The sequence below is a fragment of the Patella vulgata genome, chromosome 6 (assembly GCF_932274485.2).
Source record: "Patella vulgata chromosome 6, xgPatVulg1.2, whole genome shotgun sequence".
Lineage (NCBI taxonomy): Eukaryota > Metazoa > Mollusca > Gastropoda > Patellidae > Patella > Patella vulgata.
The window spans coordinates 39,803,775-39,825,470 of NC_065884.2; the positions used below are offsets into that span (position 1 = coordinate 39,803,775).

The 21,696-nt window shown below is 34.7% G+C and overlaps 1 protein-coding gene across 7 annotated transcripts in view; it reads left to right on the forward strand.

Moving 5' to 3' along the window:
• Positions 1 to 21,696, forward strand: part of LOC126825387 (ubiquitin carboxyl-terminal hydrolase 44) — a 163,163-nt gene that overhangs the window by 45,753 nt on the left and 95,714 nt on the right. For all 7 annotated transcript variants that reach the window (XM_050555016.1, XM_050555019.1, XM_050555017.2 and 4 more), the window contains one exon: positions 5,937 to 6,095. In XM_050555016.1, the coding sequence (XP_050410973.1) occupies positions 5,937 to 6,095 (159 nt within the window). The remainder of the gene's footprint in view (positions 1 to 5,936; positions 6,096 to 21,696) is intronic.

Genomic DNA, 21,696 nt, shown 5'->3' on the forward strand with positions numbered 1-21,696 from the left:
TGGCCCCTGATTATACGAAAAATCGCCTCTTTTAGCTTGTGGTCCCTCTGAAGGTCACAGTTATTATCTGATTTTAAAAATCGTTTGAATATATCACCGTAACACCATAATAAAGATTGAGTTCAAATTTCCTGAAAATCAAACCAAAACTGCCGGACAAAGTGGCCGCCGCTTGTACGCAAAAGGTGTAAAAATATGGTATAACAAGGTTCTGGACCTTGTAGAGGTTACAATTTTAATCAGATTTTGATGAAACTTGAAATGCATGTTTATAACCCAAAGATCTTGGTTCCTTTCGATATTTGCACATATTGAATTGTAACTTCATGAATTATGGCCCTTGATTGTAGGAAAAATCACTTTCTTTTTAGCTTGTTCTCTATCCATCTCTCAGCCGCTGGTTTGTAATTACGAATGCTGCCTACCATATCGTTAGTCTTATTTTCCATAAAACCGAGGAGTAACGAATACAGCATTAAAGAAGAAAGCAATGCTCCAACAATGTAATGGAAAGATTCCCTCAGAAATTCATCCAGTATAAATTAATTTTAAATCCAGTTGTAATTTATTATTTAATTCACAATCAAAATGTGCAGTTAATGTGTACGAAACAATGAATAAACGAGTTCCTGACATTACGAGTCAGGAGGATCTTCTATTCGCCCCCCTTGGCAAATGTTGTCACTTTTTTAAATGACACATGTTCTTTTCTATTTGTACCGTCTTCTGCGGCTTCTCTTGTTGTTTTTCGTCAACATGATTATCGCTGTATGTTAAAATATTATATACAGGATTCGTTGTACTAGTGAATTGTAATCTATTACCAGTATTGGATTTTTAATTAGCAGTTAAAGCTGTAGGGGTAAGTCAGAACACAGGAATGTCTTACTCAGCTCATCCGCGTAACTAAGTATCAAAACTAATGACTTTGTAAATGTTGTTTATTAACAATTTAAACGATTTATTCCAACATCTCTTTATCACAAACTCAACGAAATGTACTACAATAATATACAATCAGCTATTCAGTCGTCACGCGTCATTTTATAATTTACTTATCAACAAAAAATCACAAGAAAAAAAAATCAGAACGCAGTACATACATTGCCATTATAGAATTTATACGGCATCCGATTAATCGGCACCGATACGTTTTTTGGCTGGCCGATTATCCGATTCAAGAATTTTGTAATCGTGACAACACTAATAAAAATTCATGAATACAGTTTCACTTTATACTTATAATATAAAGCTCTTCTCTTAACATTATATACTCTTCAAAAAAAGTAGGGGATATTGAAATGCAAATACCTATGCAGGTTGTGATATGAAAAATAGTCATGGACACTTGACATGCTTTGAGAGTATTTTCACAGATGAAGAACTTATCGCCCCAACACATGGCTCAAAATGTTCGCCTGTCTACTTGTCACCGACAGGCGATTTTTTCGTCTGACAGGTAGCAAGTAAAACTACCTGTTGCTTGCGACAGGTGGACTAGATATTACTTGATGTTCAGTAAATTGACTTAAAGACCACAATACTCACGTCCACGTCACGTACATTTAATTATTCGTTTCTAAATGCAAGAATTAAGCACGGAAATACCGTGAAAAGCCGCCATTTGCACTGTTTACATTTCGCTCTGTCGTAGGCAGCAGTTACTAACACAATTTGAAAGTAGACAATTTTATAACAATGGATTTCACACCATCTACGCTTGTTTCCTTCTGTTTGACACTAGTTTATAGCATATGAAGTATTATATCTAAATAAATTAAAACGCACCCCCAGGTCATCTAAACTAGTTCTATCGTAACGCCACCACAGTAAATATAGTGGTAGTTGGAATGGAAATGCACACGGCTCATTGCCTGGTGTGTTTAATCATTTAAAAAGTTTAAAATAATTTCCATAAATAAAGGCTATGAATAATTTATAAGAAAATTTACAAAATCAAATAATTAGATCGGGAAAATATTTCATATATAAATATAATTTGTAGCCTAAATATAGACAGGATATGTGAGAAAGGAATTACAGGGGGCGCTACCTGCCCTCCGCACGCCATACATGTAAATACGGGAGCATGCACAGGTGTGATTCGTGTTTTTTTATAATCAATGTATTACGGATATTTTAAAATCTGAATTCTACACCTCAACGGCGAAGTATTCGATTTAGTACGCAAATTTGGTACCATGATACTTGGCAGAATTCGCGTGGATACAGATGATAGAATTGTACGAATCTTCAAGTCACTCAGCTAAAGCCGATTCGCCGACTTTCAAGAACTCTTTGGCATTTCTATGTTGAAGAAATAAAAAGGTTTCATATTACAATGTTTATATGGAGCAATGTACGTCAAGACATAAACAATTTAAGAGCGTGTCTGTGTACCTACATGTATGGATATGTGTCATGTATTGGTCTTTGATAATTGAGAGTGACAGGTTATTTACTGAAGTGACAGGTATGAAGAAAAGCTACCTGTCGCTTGCGACATGTAGCTTTTTTTAAACATTTCGAGGCCTGCAACAGAACCACTGAGCTGCAAGTGCGACACGCAATAGCGCCATACACATGGGAGGGGTTCATTGTCAAATTTGACATTTCAAGGAAGGGTTGATGAAAACTGCAATGTGCTGGTTTATCCTATCCATGTTTGCTTTCCCATCAGTTCTTGCATAAGATTTACTGTTTAGCGTATCTTTGCTTTAGTGTGTTACGTTTAATTTGCAATGAGACGTCTTCAACATGATGAACGTCTACGTGCTATTAGCATGCTTCAAATGGGTTCTACACAGCGAGCAGTGGCCAACATGCTTAATGTGTCATAGTCTGTGATCAGCACACTGTGGAACTGGTACCAACAAACACACAATGTTGATGATAGACCTCTTTCAGGTACAGTACGGAGATCGTGAAAGTTTGAGGAAACACGATATTACCGTGTTTTCTATCGTGGAATTCCATGATTTATCGAGTGAATATCGAGTGACACGATAGCACTGCCTCGGTGTTGAAAATACGGTATGACTCGGTGTTTTAATTAAAACATGCCTCTCTTCTTTTATTTTAGGTGAAATACATGTAGCACTTTAATTATTATAGATCTACGTTGGCATTTTCCCATTAATCACGAAAATTTGACGGCTAGTTCGAAATTGGAGCAGGAATAAACACATTTTTCGTTAAACCCCGGGTACTATTCATTCTTCTTCTAAACAGAATATGCCTAAAGATACCAATACGTTATGACTCTGTGTTTTAATTAAAACATGCCTCTCGTTGTTTATTTTAGGTGAAATACGTGTAGCACTTTAATTATTATAGATCAGTTACTACGTAGGCATTTTTCCATTAATCATGAATATTTGACGGCTAGTTCGAAATCGGAGCAGGAATAAACACATTTTTCGGGAAACCCCAGGTACTAATTCTACTATTCATTCTTCTTCTAAACAGAATATGCCTAAAGATACCAATTATACGTTATTACTTAATTAATAATAATATGTTCCATATTTTTAATACTTGCGTCAATCGACTATTACAAATTCATTCATATTACGGAAAAATGATAAAATACGCACAAATTGATTCTGGTCTTACCGGGGTGTAGTTTTATCCATCCAAATAGTAATTCACATATTGACTAATAAGTCACACGGTGCATACATTATTGGTAAATCACACCTCAACTAATATATCTTTTCTGGTTTAAATCACAAATGAATTAAAAGTCTTCGTCACCTGATATTAAGCACACTTTGCTGAATGCATGAACTCGTATCAGTCCAGTCCGATAAAGGCGATAATATAATGCTGACTTTTTCATTTCCGCACCAAAGAGTCTGGGGAATGCATACTGTCAATCAAGGTTTCATAATGTGAATTGGCACGTGACATCAAAAGTAACCACTTGTTGATTGACGTTATCTTATGACTTAAAATGTTTGGCGATGGTTAATATCACCTCACATAATTTACATTGCTGTGAGTTGTTAGTACAGAACACAAGTAATTTGTATGTGATTGGCTTCAAAAGAACCTAAGCTGCCAATCATTCTTTGAACTCTCGGTATTACAAATGTAAAAATAGCCAACAAGCCTGACTGCACGATTCTTTCAAGACAATGTTCTATGATGCGTAGACATGTTGTCTCCCAACCAGCCACGATTGCGCCTTGTTTAACCAATGCTGTTATAAACCACACAGTGGATTTGATCATGTATTAATGTCTGCTGCATTATAACTTATCGCAGACGTCCACCTGCGAATATTTGAAGTTGTTGTTTATAACGTTAAAAAAGCAAATACACATCACGTGTCATTAAGCGATTTATATTTTGATTAGCATAATAGGCGGATCCCTGGTGCAATGGCATTTGGGCCACTGTAGTCCTAGAGCCAATACACAAGCCCAGGATCGATACATTCATACACACAGGTCCTGCGAAATCGAGGAATCAGCTTTCTGTAAACTTGTACCAAGTTACAGGAATTCGAGTTACACCCCAAACGATTAGAAATAAGCTACATGCAGCCCATTTGCATGCGTGTTGTGCCTCCATTAACTCGCCAGCACATGGCAAACGGGCGTCAATGGTGTAGGCAGCGTAGAAATTGGGGTAATCATCGATGGGCACGTGTAATGTTCTCAGTTGAGTCCAGATTTACTCTGGATTTCACCAATAGCATGCTCGTGTTTGGAGGCATGTAAATGAGCGTCAAGCTGACGTTAACGTCAGACAGCATGACAGATTCAGGCGTGGGTCTGTTATGGTGTGGGGAGGAATCACCGTGACTGGCAGAACGGACTTGCATATTGTTCAAGGAAGGGTCATTGGTGCGTACTACCGTGACCACATCCTGGCTCTGATAGTTCTGCCCTTTGCTCAACGTGCAGGTCAACGTGTCATCTTTCAAGATGATAATACCCGTGCCAACCACGCTCGTGTCGTGAATGACTTCCTCAGCGTCACCATATTGTCCATATGCCTTGGCCAGCCATGAGTCCTGACCTTTCCCCTATGGAGCATGTCTGGGACATGATCGGGAGATGTGTTGGTCGACGTCAACTGGCAACACTGCAAAAATTGACCGTGGCACTGCAAGAGAAGTGGGTCAGATTGGACGGTTGATTAGGAGCACGCCTTGTCAAATTGCTGAATGTCTAAGGACTGGTGGAGCAATTACTCATTATTAAGACAAAAATCAAAAATGTCCATTTTCACTTTTGACAGTGTGTCTCTTTGCATGTGAAATGGGGCCGTCAGATAAGCCGTCCATATGAACTGTTTATATTCATGTGTAGGCAATTGGCTTGTTATTAACATACTGGTTACCTCTAATAAAAACAGCAGTGCATTTCCGCAGGCTCCACTACTGATGTCTTCCGTCTTGCACCAGCCACAGTAGTGGATTGTCCTACAAAAAAGTTACTGGCCTATAACTCCCTTAATTTCCGATTACACTGACCCCAAACTGTACTGTACATAACTTATGTAATAAACTAATTCCCATTGAAATAAAGTTGAAACCTTACCGCATAATTATATGATTAAAAACCCAACGGCTATGTGAAATTTATGTTCCTTTTAAAATGGCTGCCAGATCAGAATCACATGATTTCATCTCACATGAAAATACAGAAAAACTGTTCAGTAAGATAGATTAAGATTTCAGTGTTCCACTATTCGCTATTTGTAAAATAATTACTTATTTCCATGCAAACTGTGATGATATGTGTTGCAAATTTGCAACTGAACCTACTTTTACTTGCGCAAAAGCCTCAAATAGTGTATCAGTTGTAGTCGCAGATAAGAAGGATGCAGGTACACTATTGTAGCTAGGGGAAACATTGATTTGATATTTATAGACCATTTTGACTATTTACCACATTAAATTTTGGCACGGTCATTTATTTTAGTTATGAATGTGATGAGTATATATATGGAGATAATAAATCAGGAGATCTTGCTTTACTTAGAGATGCATTGAGTGCAATAACTACACAAAGTTTTGAACAAGTAGAATCAAGAGGTCAAAGGTTACTACGATCTTATTCAAACACAGAAATCACTTCAAGGTAAAATCTAAAGTATTATTTAATCCCTTTTGGGTTAATGATAATCTGTTGTTTTATTTTAAACACTATAGCTAAAATATGGAATTTAAAAAGTATCAATATTATCTTTTTGAAATATTAGGTCAGTGCTTTCAAAAAATTGTGTTTTGTGTCTAGGTATTGCATTTTTCACAGCATAAGCAAAGTTAAACCATAGCCATGATGTCATCCTTTTTTATAGGCCTACTTTTTCTTGTGGACGTATATTGTCGTCGCCCCTGTCCATCCACAATGTGTTTGTGGTCACTCTACATGTCACAATTTTTATCCCATTTTGACGAAACTTGAAATATAGGTCTGTCTCCCAAAGATCTTGGTTTTTTTCGATATTGGCATGTATCGGACCATAACTTCATGGATTATGCCCCCTGATTGTACGAAAAATCACGTTTTTAGCTTGTGGACACTCTAGAGGTCACAATTACTCACAATTTTGATCCGATTTTGATAAAACTTGAAATGCATGTTTATAACCCAAATATCTTGTTTACTTTTGATATTTGCGCATATCGGATCGTAACTTCTAGAATTATGGTCCTGATTGAACGATAAATCGCGTTTTTAGCTTGTAATCCTTCGAGAGGTCAAAATTTTTATCCGATTTAAAAAAATGTTTTTGTGTATCAACGTTACACCCTAATGATGGTTGAGTTCGAATTTTGTGAAAATCGGACCAAAACTGTCGGACAAAATGGCCGCCCCTTGTACGCAAATAGTGTAAACATCTGGTATATCAAGGTTGTGGACCTCCTAGAGGTCACAATTTTGATCTGATTTTGATGAAAACTTGAAATGCATGTTTATAACCCAAAGATCATGGTTCCTTTCGATATTCGCGCATATCGGATTGTAACTTGCTAAAAAATATCCCTTGATTGTACGAAAAATCTCGTTTTGAGCTTGTGGTCCCAATAGAGGTCACAATTTTTATCGGATTTAAAAAAAACAAAACATCTGAATATATCAGTTATAGTTATACACTAATGATGGTTGAGTTCGAATTTCGTGAAAATCGGACTAAAACTGACAGACATAATGGCCGCCCTTTGTACGCAAATAGTGTAAAAATATGGTATATCAAGGTTGTGGACCCTCTTAGAGGCCACAGTTTTTATCCGAAATATATGTTTTTATCATAAAGATCTTGGTTCCTTTTGATAATCACACATATCCGTATGTAACGTCCTGGGTTATGGCCCCTAATTGGTCGAAAAATCGCATTTTTATACGCCCACATAGAATTGTGGACGTATATTGCCGTCGCCCCTGTCTGTCCGTCTGTCCACAATTTCTTGTGAACGCTCTAACTCCAAAAGTTATTATTTGATTGTCTTATGTGGTTTACATTAGTGAGATGAAGAATCCTATTGAATTTCAGCAATTTCCTTTTATTATGTCTAGAGTTATGGCCCTTGTTTCACTTTATTGAACCTTGTGAACGCTCTAACATCAAAAGTTATCTGCCGATCTGTATGAAGTTTACATGCGTCATTTAAATTAGTAAAAAGAAGAATCCTATTGAATATCAGTATCCGTTTATTACGGCTAGAGTTATGGCCCTTATTTCACTTTGTTGCACTTTGTGAACGCTCTAACCTCTAAAGTTATCTGCCGATCTGTATAAAATTATTACATCTAGAATTATGGCTCGTTTCACTTTATTGAACCTTGTGAACGCTCTAATGCCAAAAGTTATCATCCGATCTTTGTGAAATTTATATGCATTATTCAAATTAGTGAAATCAGGAAGCCTATTGAATTTCAGCATTTTCTGTTTATTAAGTCGACTCATGTTTCACTTTGTTCAACCTTGTTAATGCTCGATTGATGAAAGTTATCATCCGATATGTATGAAATTTGTAAGCATCATTTAAATTTGTGAAACAGAGGTCTATTGAATTTCAGCAATTTCCGTCAATAATTTCTAGAGTTATGGCAATTGTGAACCTTGTGAACGTTTGAATGACAAACGTGATCATCTGATCTGTTTGAAATTTATATGCATTATTTAAATTAGTAAAAAAAAAAAAGCCTGTCAAATTTCAACAATTTCTGTAGATTACTTCCAGATTTGAGACCCTTGTTTCAGTTTGTAGAACCTTGTGAACCCTGAAATGGGAAAAATTATAATCTGATCTGTATGGAACTGTCTTGTAAAGGTAGAGTGGTTCAGAGACTCACATTTTTGTCCTTATAAAAACTGACCCACTTATCTGTCTGATTGCATCATCAGGGATATTTTCTGAAGTGAGCAATGTTTAGTCCCGCGCACGTGATTTTGGAGGTCGCAACAAATATACGTCACAAATAGCTTTCCACGTGATATTATATACAAACATGTATTGGTATATAAAGCCAAGTAAAAATACACTCATTACGCACTTCGACTTTCGTGTTTATTTAATAGCAAACGTGAGCAAAAATTTTGATTACAACTCTTTGGTTTAATTTTTGATTTTGGGGTTTTTGGCGATTTCGGTACAGAGCTAGCTGTAATAGCTTCGTTTCATTTCTAACTTTTAAAACCATGAGCGTGGCAAGATAAACTCATTACAACATTTTGGGATTTTCTTTTATTTAGTTGTTACAACCTTCGTTTACATGGCACTCTATTTACTTTAGGAAATAAATATTTGCTAGCTCTAAATACGCAGAACTATTTGAGACCGGAAAATAAACGAAACAAACTTTTTATTGGTAGTCTTTATTTTCCAGACACTTTTCGGTAGCTTGGTGTAAATTACTTTCATAATCATAGTATCTTATTTAATTATTCTGTAGCCATAAGCTTTGATCGACGGACTTAGTTTTTTTTTTTCTAAATCTGAGACTGAGCCCTGCAAGATGACGTCCACCGATGATTTGCTATCCAGCATTGGATTGGACAAGTACCCCTATGATTTGAGCACTGTAACCAAACTACCTATGGCAAAAATTACAAATAGGCCTATACTAGGCATTGTGAATGTTTGAATGACAAAAGTGATCATGTGATCTGTATGAAATTTATATGCATTATTTAAATTAGTAAAACGAAAAAGCCTGTCAAATTTCAACAATTTCTGTAGATTACTTCCAGAGTTGAGACCCTTGTTTCAGTTTGTAGAACCTTGTAAACCCTCAAACGACAAAATTTATAATCTGATCTGTATGGAACTGTCTTTTAAAGGCCCCCAATTACCTACAAAGGAATAAATATGTGACAACCCTTGTCGAAGTCTCAGATGATTTAGCTGCTGTAGGCGTATGTTTCGTTGCCTTACAGTTACAACCCATGTTTAGCTTGTGGATTCTCTAGTGGTCACAATTTTTTTCCGATTTTAAAAAAATGTTTAGTTATATCACTATTCCACCATAATGAATGTTGAATTGGAATTTCGGGAAAATCGAATGAAACTGCCCTACAAAATGAAATTTATATGCATCATTTAAATTTGTGAAGCGAAAAAGCCTGTCAAATTTCAACAATTTCTGTATATTACTTCCAGAGTTGAGACCCTTGTTTCAATTTGTAGAACCTTGTGGACTCTCAAACGGCAAAAATTATAATCTGATCTGTATGGAACTGTCTTGTAAAGGCCCCCAATTACCTACAAAATAAATATGCGATAACCCTTGTCGACCGCTCGGACGATTTAGCTGCTGTGGGCGTATGTTTCGTTGCCTAGCAACCTATCTTTGTTTAGCATTTTCTCTATCCATCTCTTGCAAAATGTGGGCGTATCCTGCCTGGCAACCGCTGGTTATCCGATTTTGTTGAAACTTGATATTTAAGTTTATAACCCAAAGATATCAGCTCCTTTCAATATTCGCGCATATCGGATCGTAACTTACTGAATTATGGCCCCTGATTGTACAGAAAATCGTGTTTTTAGCTTGTGGACCCTATAGACACATTCTCGTTTAAATAGCCCAAATTCAAAATGACAAATGAAAATTGTGGAGGTCTTTTATTTGGTTAGCATTACACTCATCTGTAACAATCATCTATGTACTTAATGAATTTGATAATGTACGACTTAATTACAGTCTTGAATTTTCTTAATGACGAATTAATAAATCACACTGAAAAATGATAAATGAGATAAATGTTTCACATACTTCTAAAAAATTCTCAAAAGACTATGGTTCCAAGTAGAATTTAATTTTGCAAAATAAAAGTCTTTTGTTGTTAGCTATAAGAACTCAAAGACAACCCAGGTGTTTTAAAATCATCTCATATCAAGTAATTGGGGTACGTGAGATTCCACAAATGTATGGAACTATTTGGCGTTTTAAAGCTTCTTAGGTACAAAATGCCTTTCAAATATATAACCTATCTAACAAGAAAAGAAACAAAATTTATGTTTGACAAAAATTTATTTAAAGCAGTTTAAAAAAGAACAATATTAAATATTTGAACACAAACGTGATTAATAATGCCAATTTTTTTATTTTTTTTTTAAATATATCCAATATCAAAAGCTAACATATTTGATGAAAAATAATTTTAACGAAATCCCGAATTTAAAATTATGTCAACTGAATTTGTAAAAATATTTTTTACACCTGTTTACCCGAATTTGTAGATTTCGAACAGTTTCATTTATTATGCCCTTCTCTTAACCATCTACTTATTTCTGATAAATAACATATCTGACACAAAAATCAAATAAATTCATAAACATTTAAATTCCTAAACAATTTTTCAAAGTATGAACAGAATTTAACATTCGTGAAACAAAGTTTGCTTAACATTAAGGTGAAAAAGTCACGATCTATGTCTTACTGAGGCGCTTATCCACCTTCTCCAAAATACGATATAAAGTCTCTTTATCGATTTTGAATTGTCGGTGTGATTTTCCAATTGGGACAGGCGGATCAATAATCATTACAACATCATCGCAATCAACCCAAATAATATCTGGAGGATTTGGCAATCTGAATTTTGTGTCTTCATCTTTAGTTTGGGTAGTATAAATAAAAGTGGCGTGCACATCCTTATCATTATGGTCTACTTTCAGGACTCTTCCTACATACCACAGATTTTCATATATAGCGATGACGTAATCGTTTTCGGATGGAATAATTGTAGAATTGGTGCCTTCTTCAATCATTGGATTAGATGCAGACACTGTCAAATTCTTGGTATTTGGCAAAGCGACAGCATTCTACCCTTCACACATACCGTCGGCCATTACCAAACACGGTCCACATTAGAATGATGTTGTGCGGGTATATAAAACGTTATCTCTGTTACAAATAGCATGTAATTTCATGGTACCAGGAACTGGTTTGAGTTTAAGTGATGAAATACTTTCAGCCATTTTGTCATATTCACTTTGAGAATAAAAGATATACTGGATCAACTTTTGATTTTGAACAGCCCAGGAAAAGAAGTCATGTGCATCTTGTATCTGGGTTTTACCTTGCTTCACCGCCTCAGCCGCCTGTTGTTTGGCTGTCCCACCTATACCGTCGCACGGGCCCTTACCATGGCCACATTCAAAATTATTCCATCTTGCTGCTACTCCAAACAGTTCTTCATGTCGCTTAACGGCATCAAAAATAAACCGGTTTCTGTATTGTGAGGAAGGACTGTCAGTCCAATAATGTACCATATTAACATCAGAAAATAGTTTTTTTAGTTCTGGTATCAATTTATTGATGATTGTCAATACAGCTGTAGCTTTGTGTTGACCGATGTCTGAGACAAAGACTAAACTCTTATGTTGAATGATACCCTTGTCATCTTTATGGTATGCTACAACTGGGTGAATGGTTACTCCAGTTGAATTAAAATAGACTTTACAATATTCTCTGGGTTTGGAGATATCTTGACACCAAGAGACCTTAGACACTGAAGCTTCTTGGCAAAACTTTGGTGTTTATGACATAAACATATGTTACGGGACAGGACAGATGTAACATGAATATACGTAGGTCGAAATTTACAGAATGTTGAAAAAGAAATCTCAACATATGGATGGTCTGCTTTAAATTTTTCATAGAGATTTGATAAATAATCATTTAGTATTCGTTTCTTGTATTTTGTTCCATCAGAATTTGTGACATCATTTTTCCCCGGCATCATTCTACTGATATCTTCTCTTTCCATAAAAGCTTTCACCTTTTGTTGGAGATCAGTGCGCACTGCCTCCATTCTCTTTCTTGGTATCAACTGTATATTCTTGCTGTTGTTAAGCCTCTGTGATTTTCTGCTTAACGTCATCTCTTTCTCAACAATGGACATACATCTATACTTTTAATAATCTTTCCGCTCACCACTCCATACAAAATGCGCCTTTTCGATTCTTCTGTGTTTAACTTCTTTGTCTCCTTAACTTCTCTTATTATGTCATTTGTCATTATTAATTTCTTGACTATTGAGGGTTTCATCTTTTGGGACTGATACCAGCTTGTCTTAGTTCATGTTTCGTTTTTATACGCCCACATTGAAATGTGGACGTATATTGTCGTCGCCCCCGTCCGTCCGTCTGTCGGTCGGTCCATCAATCCATCGTCCACAATTTCTTGTGAACGCTCTAACGCCAAAAGTTATCATCCAATTGTTTCAAAATTGATATATGTTGTTTACATTAGTGAGATGAAGAAGCCTATTTAATTTCAATAATTTCCGTTTATTACGTCTAGAGTTATGGCCCTTGTTGAACCTTGTGAACGCTCTAATGCCAAAAGTTAACATACGATCTTTGTGAAATTTATATGCAATATTTAAGTTAGTGAAACGAAGAAGCCTTTTGAATTTCAACAATTTCTGTTTATTACGTCTAGAGTTATGGCCCTTCTTTCACTTTATTGAACTTTGTGAACGCTCTAACTCCAAAAGTTATCATCCGATCTTTATGAAATTTACATGCATTATTTAGATTAGTAAGACGAAGAAGCCTTTTGAATTTCCGTTTATTATGTCTAGAGTTATGGACCTTGTTTTACTTTATTGAACCTTGTTAACGCGCTAACGCCAAAAGTTATCATCCGATCTTTCTGAAATTTATATGCATTATTTAGATTACTGAAACGAAGAAGGCTATTGAATTTCGGCAATTTCCGTTTATTATGTCTAGAGTTATGGCCCTTGTTTCACTTTATTGATCCTTGTGAACGCTCTCACGTCAAAAGTTATCATCCGATCTTTCTGAAATTTATATGCATTATTTAGATTGCTGAAACGAAGAAGCCTATTGAATTTCAGCAATACCCGTTTATTACGTCTAGAGTTATTGCCCTTGTTTCACTTTATTGATCCTTGTGAACGCTCTAACGTCAAAAGTTATCATCCGATCTTTCTGAAATTTATATGCATTATTTAGATTACTGAAACGAAGAAGCCTATTGAATTTCAGCAATTTCCGTTTATTACGTCTAGAGTTATGGCCCTTGTTTCACTTTATTGATCGTTGGGAACGCTCTAACGTCAAAAGTTATCATTTGATCTTTCTGAAAATTATATGCATTATTTAAATTAGTGAGACGAAGAATCCTATTGAATTTCAGCAATTTCCGTTTATTACGTTTAGAGTTATGGCCCTTGTTTCACTTTATTGAACTTTGTGAACGCTCTAACTCCAAAAGTTACCATCCGATCTTTCTGAAATTTACATGCATTATTTAAATTGGTGAAACGAAGAAGCCTATTGAATTTCAGCAATTTCCGTTCATTACGTCTAGGGTTATGGCCCTTGTTTCACTTTATTGAACCTTGTGAACGCTCCAATGCCAAAAGTTATCATTCGATCTTTGTGAAATTTATATGCATTATTTAGATTAGTGAAACTGAGAAGCCTATTGAATTTCAGCAATTTCCGTTTATTACGTCTAGAGTTATGGCCCTTGTTTCACCCGATCTTTGTGAAATTTATATGCATGATTTAAATTAGTGAAACGAAAAAAACCTATTGAATTTCAGCAATTTACAATAATTACTTCTAGAGTTATTGCCCTTGTTTCACTTTTTAAACATTGTTAATGCTCGATTGATGATAGTTATCATCCGATATGTATGAAATTTATATGCATCATTTAAATTTGTGAAACGGGTCAATTGAATTTTAGCAATTTCCGTCAATAATTTCTAGAGTTATGGTGATTGTGAACGTTTGAATGACAAAAGTCATCATGTGATCTGTATGAAATTTGTATGCATTATTTAAATTAGTAAAACGAAAAAGCCTGTCAAATTTCAACAATTTCTGTAGATTACTTACAGAGTTGAGACCCTTGTTTCAGTTTGTAGAACCTTGTAAACCCTCAAACGACAAAATTTATAATCTGATCTGTATGGAACTGTCTTGTAAAGACCCCCAATTACCTACAAAGGAATAAATATGCGACAACCCTTGACGACCGCTCGAACGATTTAGCTGCTGTGGGCGTATGTTTTGTTGCCTGGCAACCTATCTTTGATTTTGGTGTCATATCTTCTTGGGTAATAATTGTACTTTCGAGGGTTTGTGGGGTTTTTTTCATCATTCTTTCACACCTCTTCTCACATTTTTTTTTAGCTTTCTTCAGTTTCTTTATTTCTTCTCTCAATTGGTATATCTTGTTATTGGCTTTCTTTAGTGTATTCGTTCTAACCGTGGGTTTTTTCTTTGGGAACTTTAATTTAACAAATAGTTGGCTGGGAGAAGTAGATGATCTTCGATTAGATGGACTTGGCCCAAAGACAAAGGCATCATTAGAAGACGATATAGTTGGTGACTGCTCATTACTTGTTTTTCTACATTCTACAATTTCTATTTTTCGCCTTTTTGTGTTTCTTTCTCTCTCCATATGTGAAACTATATAATTTCGACATCTCGCTTCTTTTCTTCTGATCTTTTATATTTAAATCATTTATCCCCTTTCTGTAATGTTCTTGTCGTTTTCTCTCTCCTTCAAGGTATGCCGGGTCTTTTCTTTTCTTCCTCTCTCTATATTCTCTCTGATATTCAGCTGGCGTTTTACCCATATTACTGAAAAAAGATAAAAGATAATTTGAATTATTTCAGTAAAGTCATGAATTTTAGAATTTATATCTAATACATTAAATTTTTCGTCAGATACGTTAATACTGATAGCACAATATAATGCAGGACTTCCCAAATACTAATGGCAGATAATGCACGTTTATCATTCTTATGGGGTAATTACTGATTGATGAATCTCCAGACTAATTAATTTTGATTCTATGGACTATACTAATAATACCGTAAAATACGTTAACTTTTCTTCAGATACGTTAAGGGATAAATGGTGGCGTCAACAATATTATCTTGTGTATAAATCGTTGGTATTTATTTCAGGGTAATTGTGGGGGATTTGTATTACTTATATTTCAGAATTTTGACGAACTAGGATGTAAACAATAACCATGACAGAATCACAACTTTACTTACCTAATGCATCTGTGTTTCTCTTCAAATTGTAGATGAAAACGTGGCCTAGACGTGTTTCACTTTGACAAAAATGGCAGCCTACTGTCAATGACACGTGGTAAACAGGCTATTTGGCGGGAAATAATATATGGAACACTAATGTAGAAACAATATTTGAAGAGTGTAACGTATCTGATGAAAACGTATCTCACGTAAAAATGATTCCACTAGCCATATAACTATATTTAGTACTCTCAAGGACCGAAAAAAAATGTTCAGATGGAGAGCTATCAGATGTGAATCGACTTGCACAATTATCAAGATAATAATCTTGTATGAATAGCATTTAATCATGCTTGAAATATATCGTATCTGATGCAGATATTACATACTTAGTTTATTTTTTCACTTTCAAACTAACTAGAAATATTTATCTTAATGGTCATCTACCCGACGTAATATTGTTTCTTAAATATGTAAAGTTGTACTCTGTTTAATAGTAAAAACTATGTTTTCGAAACGGATTTTGTAAGTGACTGTAAGTCCAGAAACAACTATCGTATCTGATACAAAATTTTGCGACAAGCCATAATGTTGCGACTTCAGGGTTTTGGTCAAGTACACTCAATATTTGCTTTCGATAATATATTTGAACTTTATTTGTGTAAAGTTTCCAAACAAAACGTGGTGAATTTTCATGACCAGTGCGTCAGAACATTGGTTTAAATACAGCAATCTGTCAATGCGACATTAACGTATTTGATGATTTCTGATCAATACGTTATATGCTACATCATATGACAGGGTATCAGGTTCAAAATGCGATCTGCAGTAGAAAGTAGAAAATAAAAAGCAAAAGAGAAAATTCTTATCCAAAATGGACATTTTCATGTGGGAAACATATACTGCTCGTGCTTTTCAACCGAATACGTCCACCTTTTTAACTTTAAGTCGTAAATATTCTACTTTCAACAACATAATTTCTACTTTCAATAATCAACTTTTGACATTCGACTTTGAACTTCAGATTTTCTACTCGAGATTTTCTCCATGCATATTACGGAAATAAATTTGATCACGTGACTATTTCTGCATGTCATTAAAATACGGTATTTTTCCAGAAAAATAAACGATCCCAGAGAAAGATAACTCTAGTTGTAAGACTAAGATAAGATGGACTCAGACTAGCAATTATTTGCCCGTTGTAATCAGTTTGGGTTCCAGCCCCGAGGACCTTTGTAAACTTTGCTGTTTAGTGATGACTTCATTTTCGTGCTTGAAAATGATGCCCTTGTGTTTATCATGGCCTCTCATATTTGAAGATAACATAAATTGCTTGTGTGTTGACGGTTGTGCATATCTCTTGGTCAGGAAAGTTGTAGGCACCATCGCCATTGTAAATCATTTGACAGGCCAGAGTGAAAAGGGAGACCTATGATTGGTCAGCAATGTATCAGATTCCATACTGGGGGGGGGGGGGGAACTGTTGTAGTGTTACATAATCAGATTATGGACAATTCCATGCTAAAGTATACAATTAGGTGAAAAATTTGATTAGTTGATAAGTGGACAAAAATAGTGTCTTATGGTGAGAAATAATCCATACTTTGAAGAAAAATTTCAATTTGGGTGGAGACTCTTCCGATTTTTTTTTTATTTGGTCTTGTGTCAAGGTTTATGTTGTAAATGTTGAATTTATAATTCTATTGTATTTTCTTACTTTGTGTTTGTTTGATTATTCTGACTCATAAAGAATGATTTGGCATTAGTTATATGACAATGTATATAAACATAATATTTAAACATTAAAATATAAAAATAATATATTTTTGTGAAGGTAACCAAGATTGAAAAATATCACTATGAGAATGTACGTCCGTTACCAAATATTTACATTTTTTATACAAGCACATTGAAATGTGGTCGTATATTGTCGTCGCCCCCGTCTGTCAGTCCGGCGTCCACAATTGCTTGTGGACACTCTAGAGGCCAAAGTTAATATCTGATTGACTTTAAATTTATACACAGTGTTTAAGGTCTTGAGACAAAGAAGCTTATTGATTTTCAGCGATTTCCGATAATTACTGCCAGAGTTATGGCCCTTGATCACTTTGAAAAATCTTGTGGACGCTCTAGAGTCCTAAGTTAATATCCGATTGACTTTAAATTTATACACAGTGTTTAAGGTCTTGAGACAAAGAAGCTTATTGATTTTCAGCGATTTCCGATAATTACTGCCAGAGTTATGTCCCTTGATCACTTTCAAAAATCTTGTGGACGCTCTAGAGTCCTAAGTTAATATCCGATTGACTTTAAATTTATACACAGTGTTTAAGGTCTTGAGACGAAGAAGCCTATTGATTTTCAGCGATTTCCGATAATTACTGCCAGAGTTATGGCCCTTGATCACTTAGAAAAATCTTGTGGACGCTCTAAAGGCCAAAGTTAATATCCGATTGACTTTAAATTTACACACAGTGTTTAAGGTCATGAGACGAAGAAGCCTATTGATTTTCAGCGATTTCCGATAATTACTGTCAGAGTTATGGCCCTTGATCACTTTGAAAAATCTTGTGGACGCTCTAGAGGCCAAAGTTAATATCTGATTGACTTCAAATTTATACACAATGTTTAAGGTCATGAGACGAAAAAGCCTATTGATTTCCACCGATTTCCGATAATTACTGCCAGAGTTATGGCCCTTGATCACTTCGAAAAATCTTGTAGACGCTCTAGAGGCCAAAGTTAATATCTGATTGACTTTAAATTTATACACAGTGTTTAAGGTCTTGAGACGAAGAAGCCTATTGATTTTCAGCAATTTCCGATAATTATTGTCAGAGTTATGGCCCTTGATCACTTTGAAAAATCTTGTGGACGCTCTAGAGGCCAAAGTTAATATCCGATTGACCTAAAATTTATACACAGTGTTTAAGGTCTTGAGACGAAGAAGCCTATTGATTTTCAGCGATTTCCGATAATTACTGCCAGAGTTATGGCCCTTGATCACTTAGAAAAATCTTGTGGACGCTCTAAAGGCCAAAGTTAATATCCGATTGACTTTAAATTTATACACAGTGTTTAAAGTCATGAGACGAAGAAGCCTATTGATTTTCAGCGATTTCCGATTATTACTGCCAGAGTTATGGCCCTTGATCACTTTGAAAAATCTTGTGGACGCTCTAGAGGCCTAAGTTAATATCCGATTGACTTTAAATTTATACACAGTGTTTAAGGTCATGAGACGAAGAAGCCTATTGATTTTCAGCTATTTCCGATAATTACTGTCAGAGTTATGGCCCTTGATCACTTTGAAAAATCTTGTGGACGCTCTAGAGGCCAAAGTTAATATCTGATTGAAAGGTCATGAGACGAAAAAGCCTATTGATTTTCACCGATATCCGATAATTACAACCAGAGTTATGAGATTAAGATCTTGAGACGATCAAGTATATTGATTTTCAATGAATTTTTATGTCTTGAACAGCTAAATCCGTGATATTAAAAGTTTTGTATACAAAAACGTTAGCATGGGGCAGAACTTTATAAAAACAAACAAATTCTAATGGTTTTCTGATAATTACTTCATGAGTTGTTGCTCTTAATCAGATTTTAGTGTATTATAAATGTTTCATTACCGAAAAAAGTAAAAATATGCAACAACTCTTGTTGACTGCCCGGACGATTTAGCTGTTGTGGGCGTATGTTTCGTTGCCTGGCAACCTATCTTTTCTCTCTCATTCATATTTTTATATAGAATTATTTAAAACTTCATATCTAAAGCTAGAATAACCCATTCTTACTATAATGACCGTAAAAAGAAAAGATTTGCAAAAATTCTCAGAATAATTTGGGTTTTCATAGATGTACTCCGTTACTTTTCACAATATTTCATGTTACCAAATATTTCCATTTTATCTCTCTCATTCATATTTATTGATGGAACTGTTCAAAAACTCATATTTAAAGCTAACATCACTCATTCTTGTTACAATGACCATAAAAAGAAAACATTTGCCAAAATTCTCTGAATTGCTTAGGGTTTCATAGATGTATGTACGTCCGTTACAAAAATTTTAGGGTAAAAATGTACGTCCGTTACAAAAATTTTAGGGTCACAATATTTCATTCAAGGAGTAATGTTTTTAGGAAAGTAACTGTTCCATTAATTCAAATGAGTTAACTATTATTATTATCTAGTATAAGTCTGATTATTTGAAAGTTTACATATCTCATGTAATGGGTTAGCAATTTGCACTCGTATGTCCGTTACCAGAAAATATGTACGTCCGTTACCACAATAATTTCTAATTTACTGGGTTACAAGAATCCAAATGTGAGAAGTGATAATGCAGTACACATGTAGTACTAGTGCCCTTTCTTAAAAGGATTATAACTTTTAAATTCCACAAGACAATTCACAGAGTTTTGAAACTATGTTCATGCAGGCAAATCATGGTGTTCATTTCTGTGCGTCCGTTACCTATACTTTGAAGAGCCAATGTTTATTTCCAGTGTTCATGAACAAATTAAATTATATGTCAATTTATACTTAAATCATGTGTCTTTAATGCTATATAAAACCCAAGCAGTTAATTATTCATGGTTAGAAGATATTGGAAGTAATAAAAATATGGCGAGTTCAAAATGTACGTCCGTTACCGTGGAATTGCCCATATTTCAACTTACTTATTGGAAATACAGCTATATAGGAGATATTTTGAAATTCATGAGCACTGCATGTTTCAACATTTTAGATTTGACCACAATTTGGCACTTGAAACTATGTTAACAGAGAAAAACTGTGTGGTTTTCGATGAAAGTGTTAAACTTAAAAGTCTAATATTGCATCATGATTCAGATTACTCTTTTAAAGTATTTTCGTGTTTGATTTATATTGAATTCATTTCATCTGTTTGAAGAATGCATTTATGTTAAAAACAAAATTTCTGTGGAATTCAAAATTCATGTGCTTTTAAATTATCAGATTCCAACTGGGGGGTGGGGATGAAAAAGCTGTTGTAGTTTTACATAATCAGATTATTTCAACTTACTTAGGAGATATTTTAAAGTTGATAGGCACTGCATGTTTCAACATCTTAGATTTGACCACAATTTGGCACTTGAAACTACGTTAACAGAGAAAAACTGTGTGGTTTTTGATGAAAGTGTTAAAAAGTCTAATATTACATCATGATTACTGTTTTAAAGTATTTTCGTGTTTGATTTATATTGAATTCATCTCATCTTTTTGAAGAATGCATTTATGTTCAAAAATAAAAATGTTCTGTGGAATTCAAAATTCATGTGCTTTTAAATTATCAGATTCCAAACTGGGGGGGGGGGGTGTGAAAAAGCTGTTGTAGTGTTACATAATCAGATTATTTCAACATACTTATCCTATGGAAATACAGCTATATAGGAGATATTTTAAAATTGATAGGCACTGCATGTTTCAACATCTTAGATTTGACAACAATTTGGTACTTGAAACTATGTTAACAGAGAAAAACTATATGGTTTTCGATGAAAGTGTTAAAAAGTCTAATATTGCATCATGATTACTGTTTTAAAGTATTTTCGTGCTTGATTTATATTGAATTTATCTCATCTTTTTACAGAATGCATTTATGTTCAAAAATAAAAATGTTCTGTTTAATTCAAAATTCATGTGCTTTTAAATTTCTGTCTGAAATTCCACAGTTTTCTGATGTATTATATAGTGTTTGCAGAATGCCGCACAGCTCATCTGAAAATGCATAGATTTTCATAATCTTTGGCCAGGGCATTGAATATAATGTTTGTTTATTAGATAACAACAGATTTGTTTACACTGCGAGTTATAAATAGACTCTTCCTGCATTTTTGGGTTGACTTTTTGGTCTAGAATTGGAGAAAAGGGATCAAATTTGCAATTTCATAGCAGTTTTTGGTAATACTGATGATATTACAATGGAGGGATAGGGGATGTAAAGTGTCTTTTTGCAGAGCAATCATTGTGTCGGAAGTGAGATTTTCACCCCAGTCAACTTCAAATCCCCATAGCAAAAAATCTAAACGGTCAATCCCCTACAAATTTATGATGAGAATATTGCCAAATGTGGTCCCCATTGTGCCTATAAAGATTGGAACCAACGGAATGTTGAGCAAACAGCTACAGCCTGTGATGTTACAGCCATTTAACATTGAAGTCAATGGGCAAA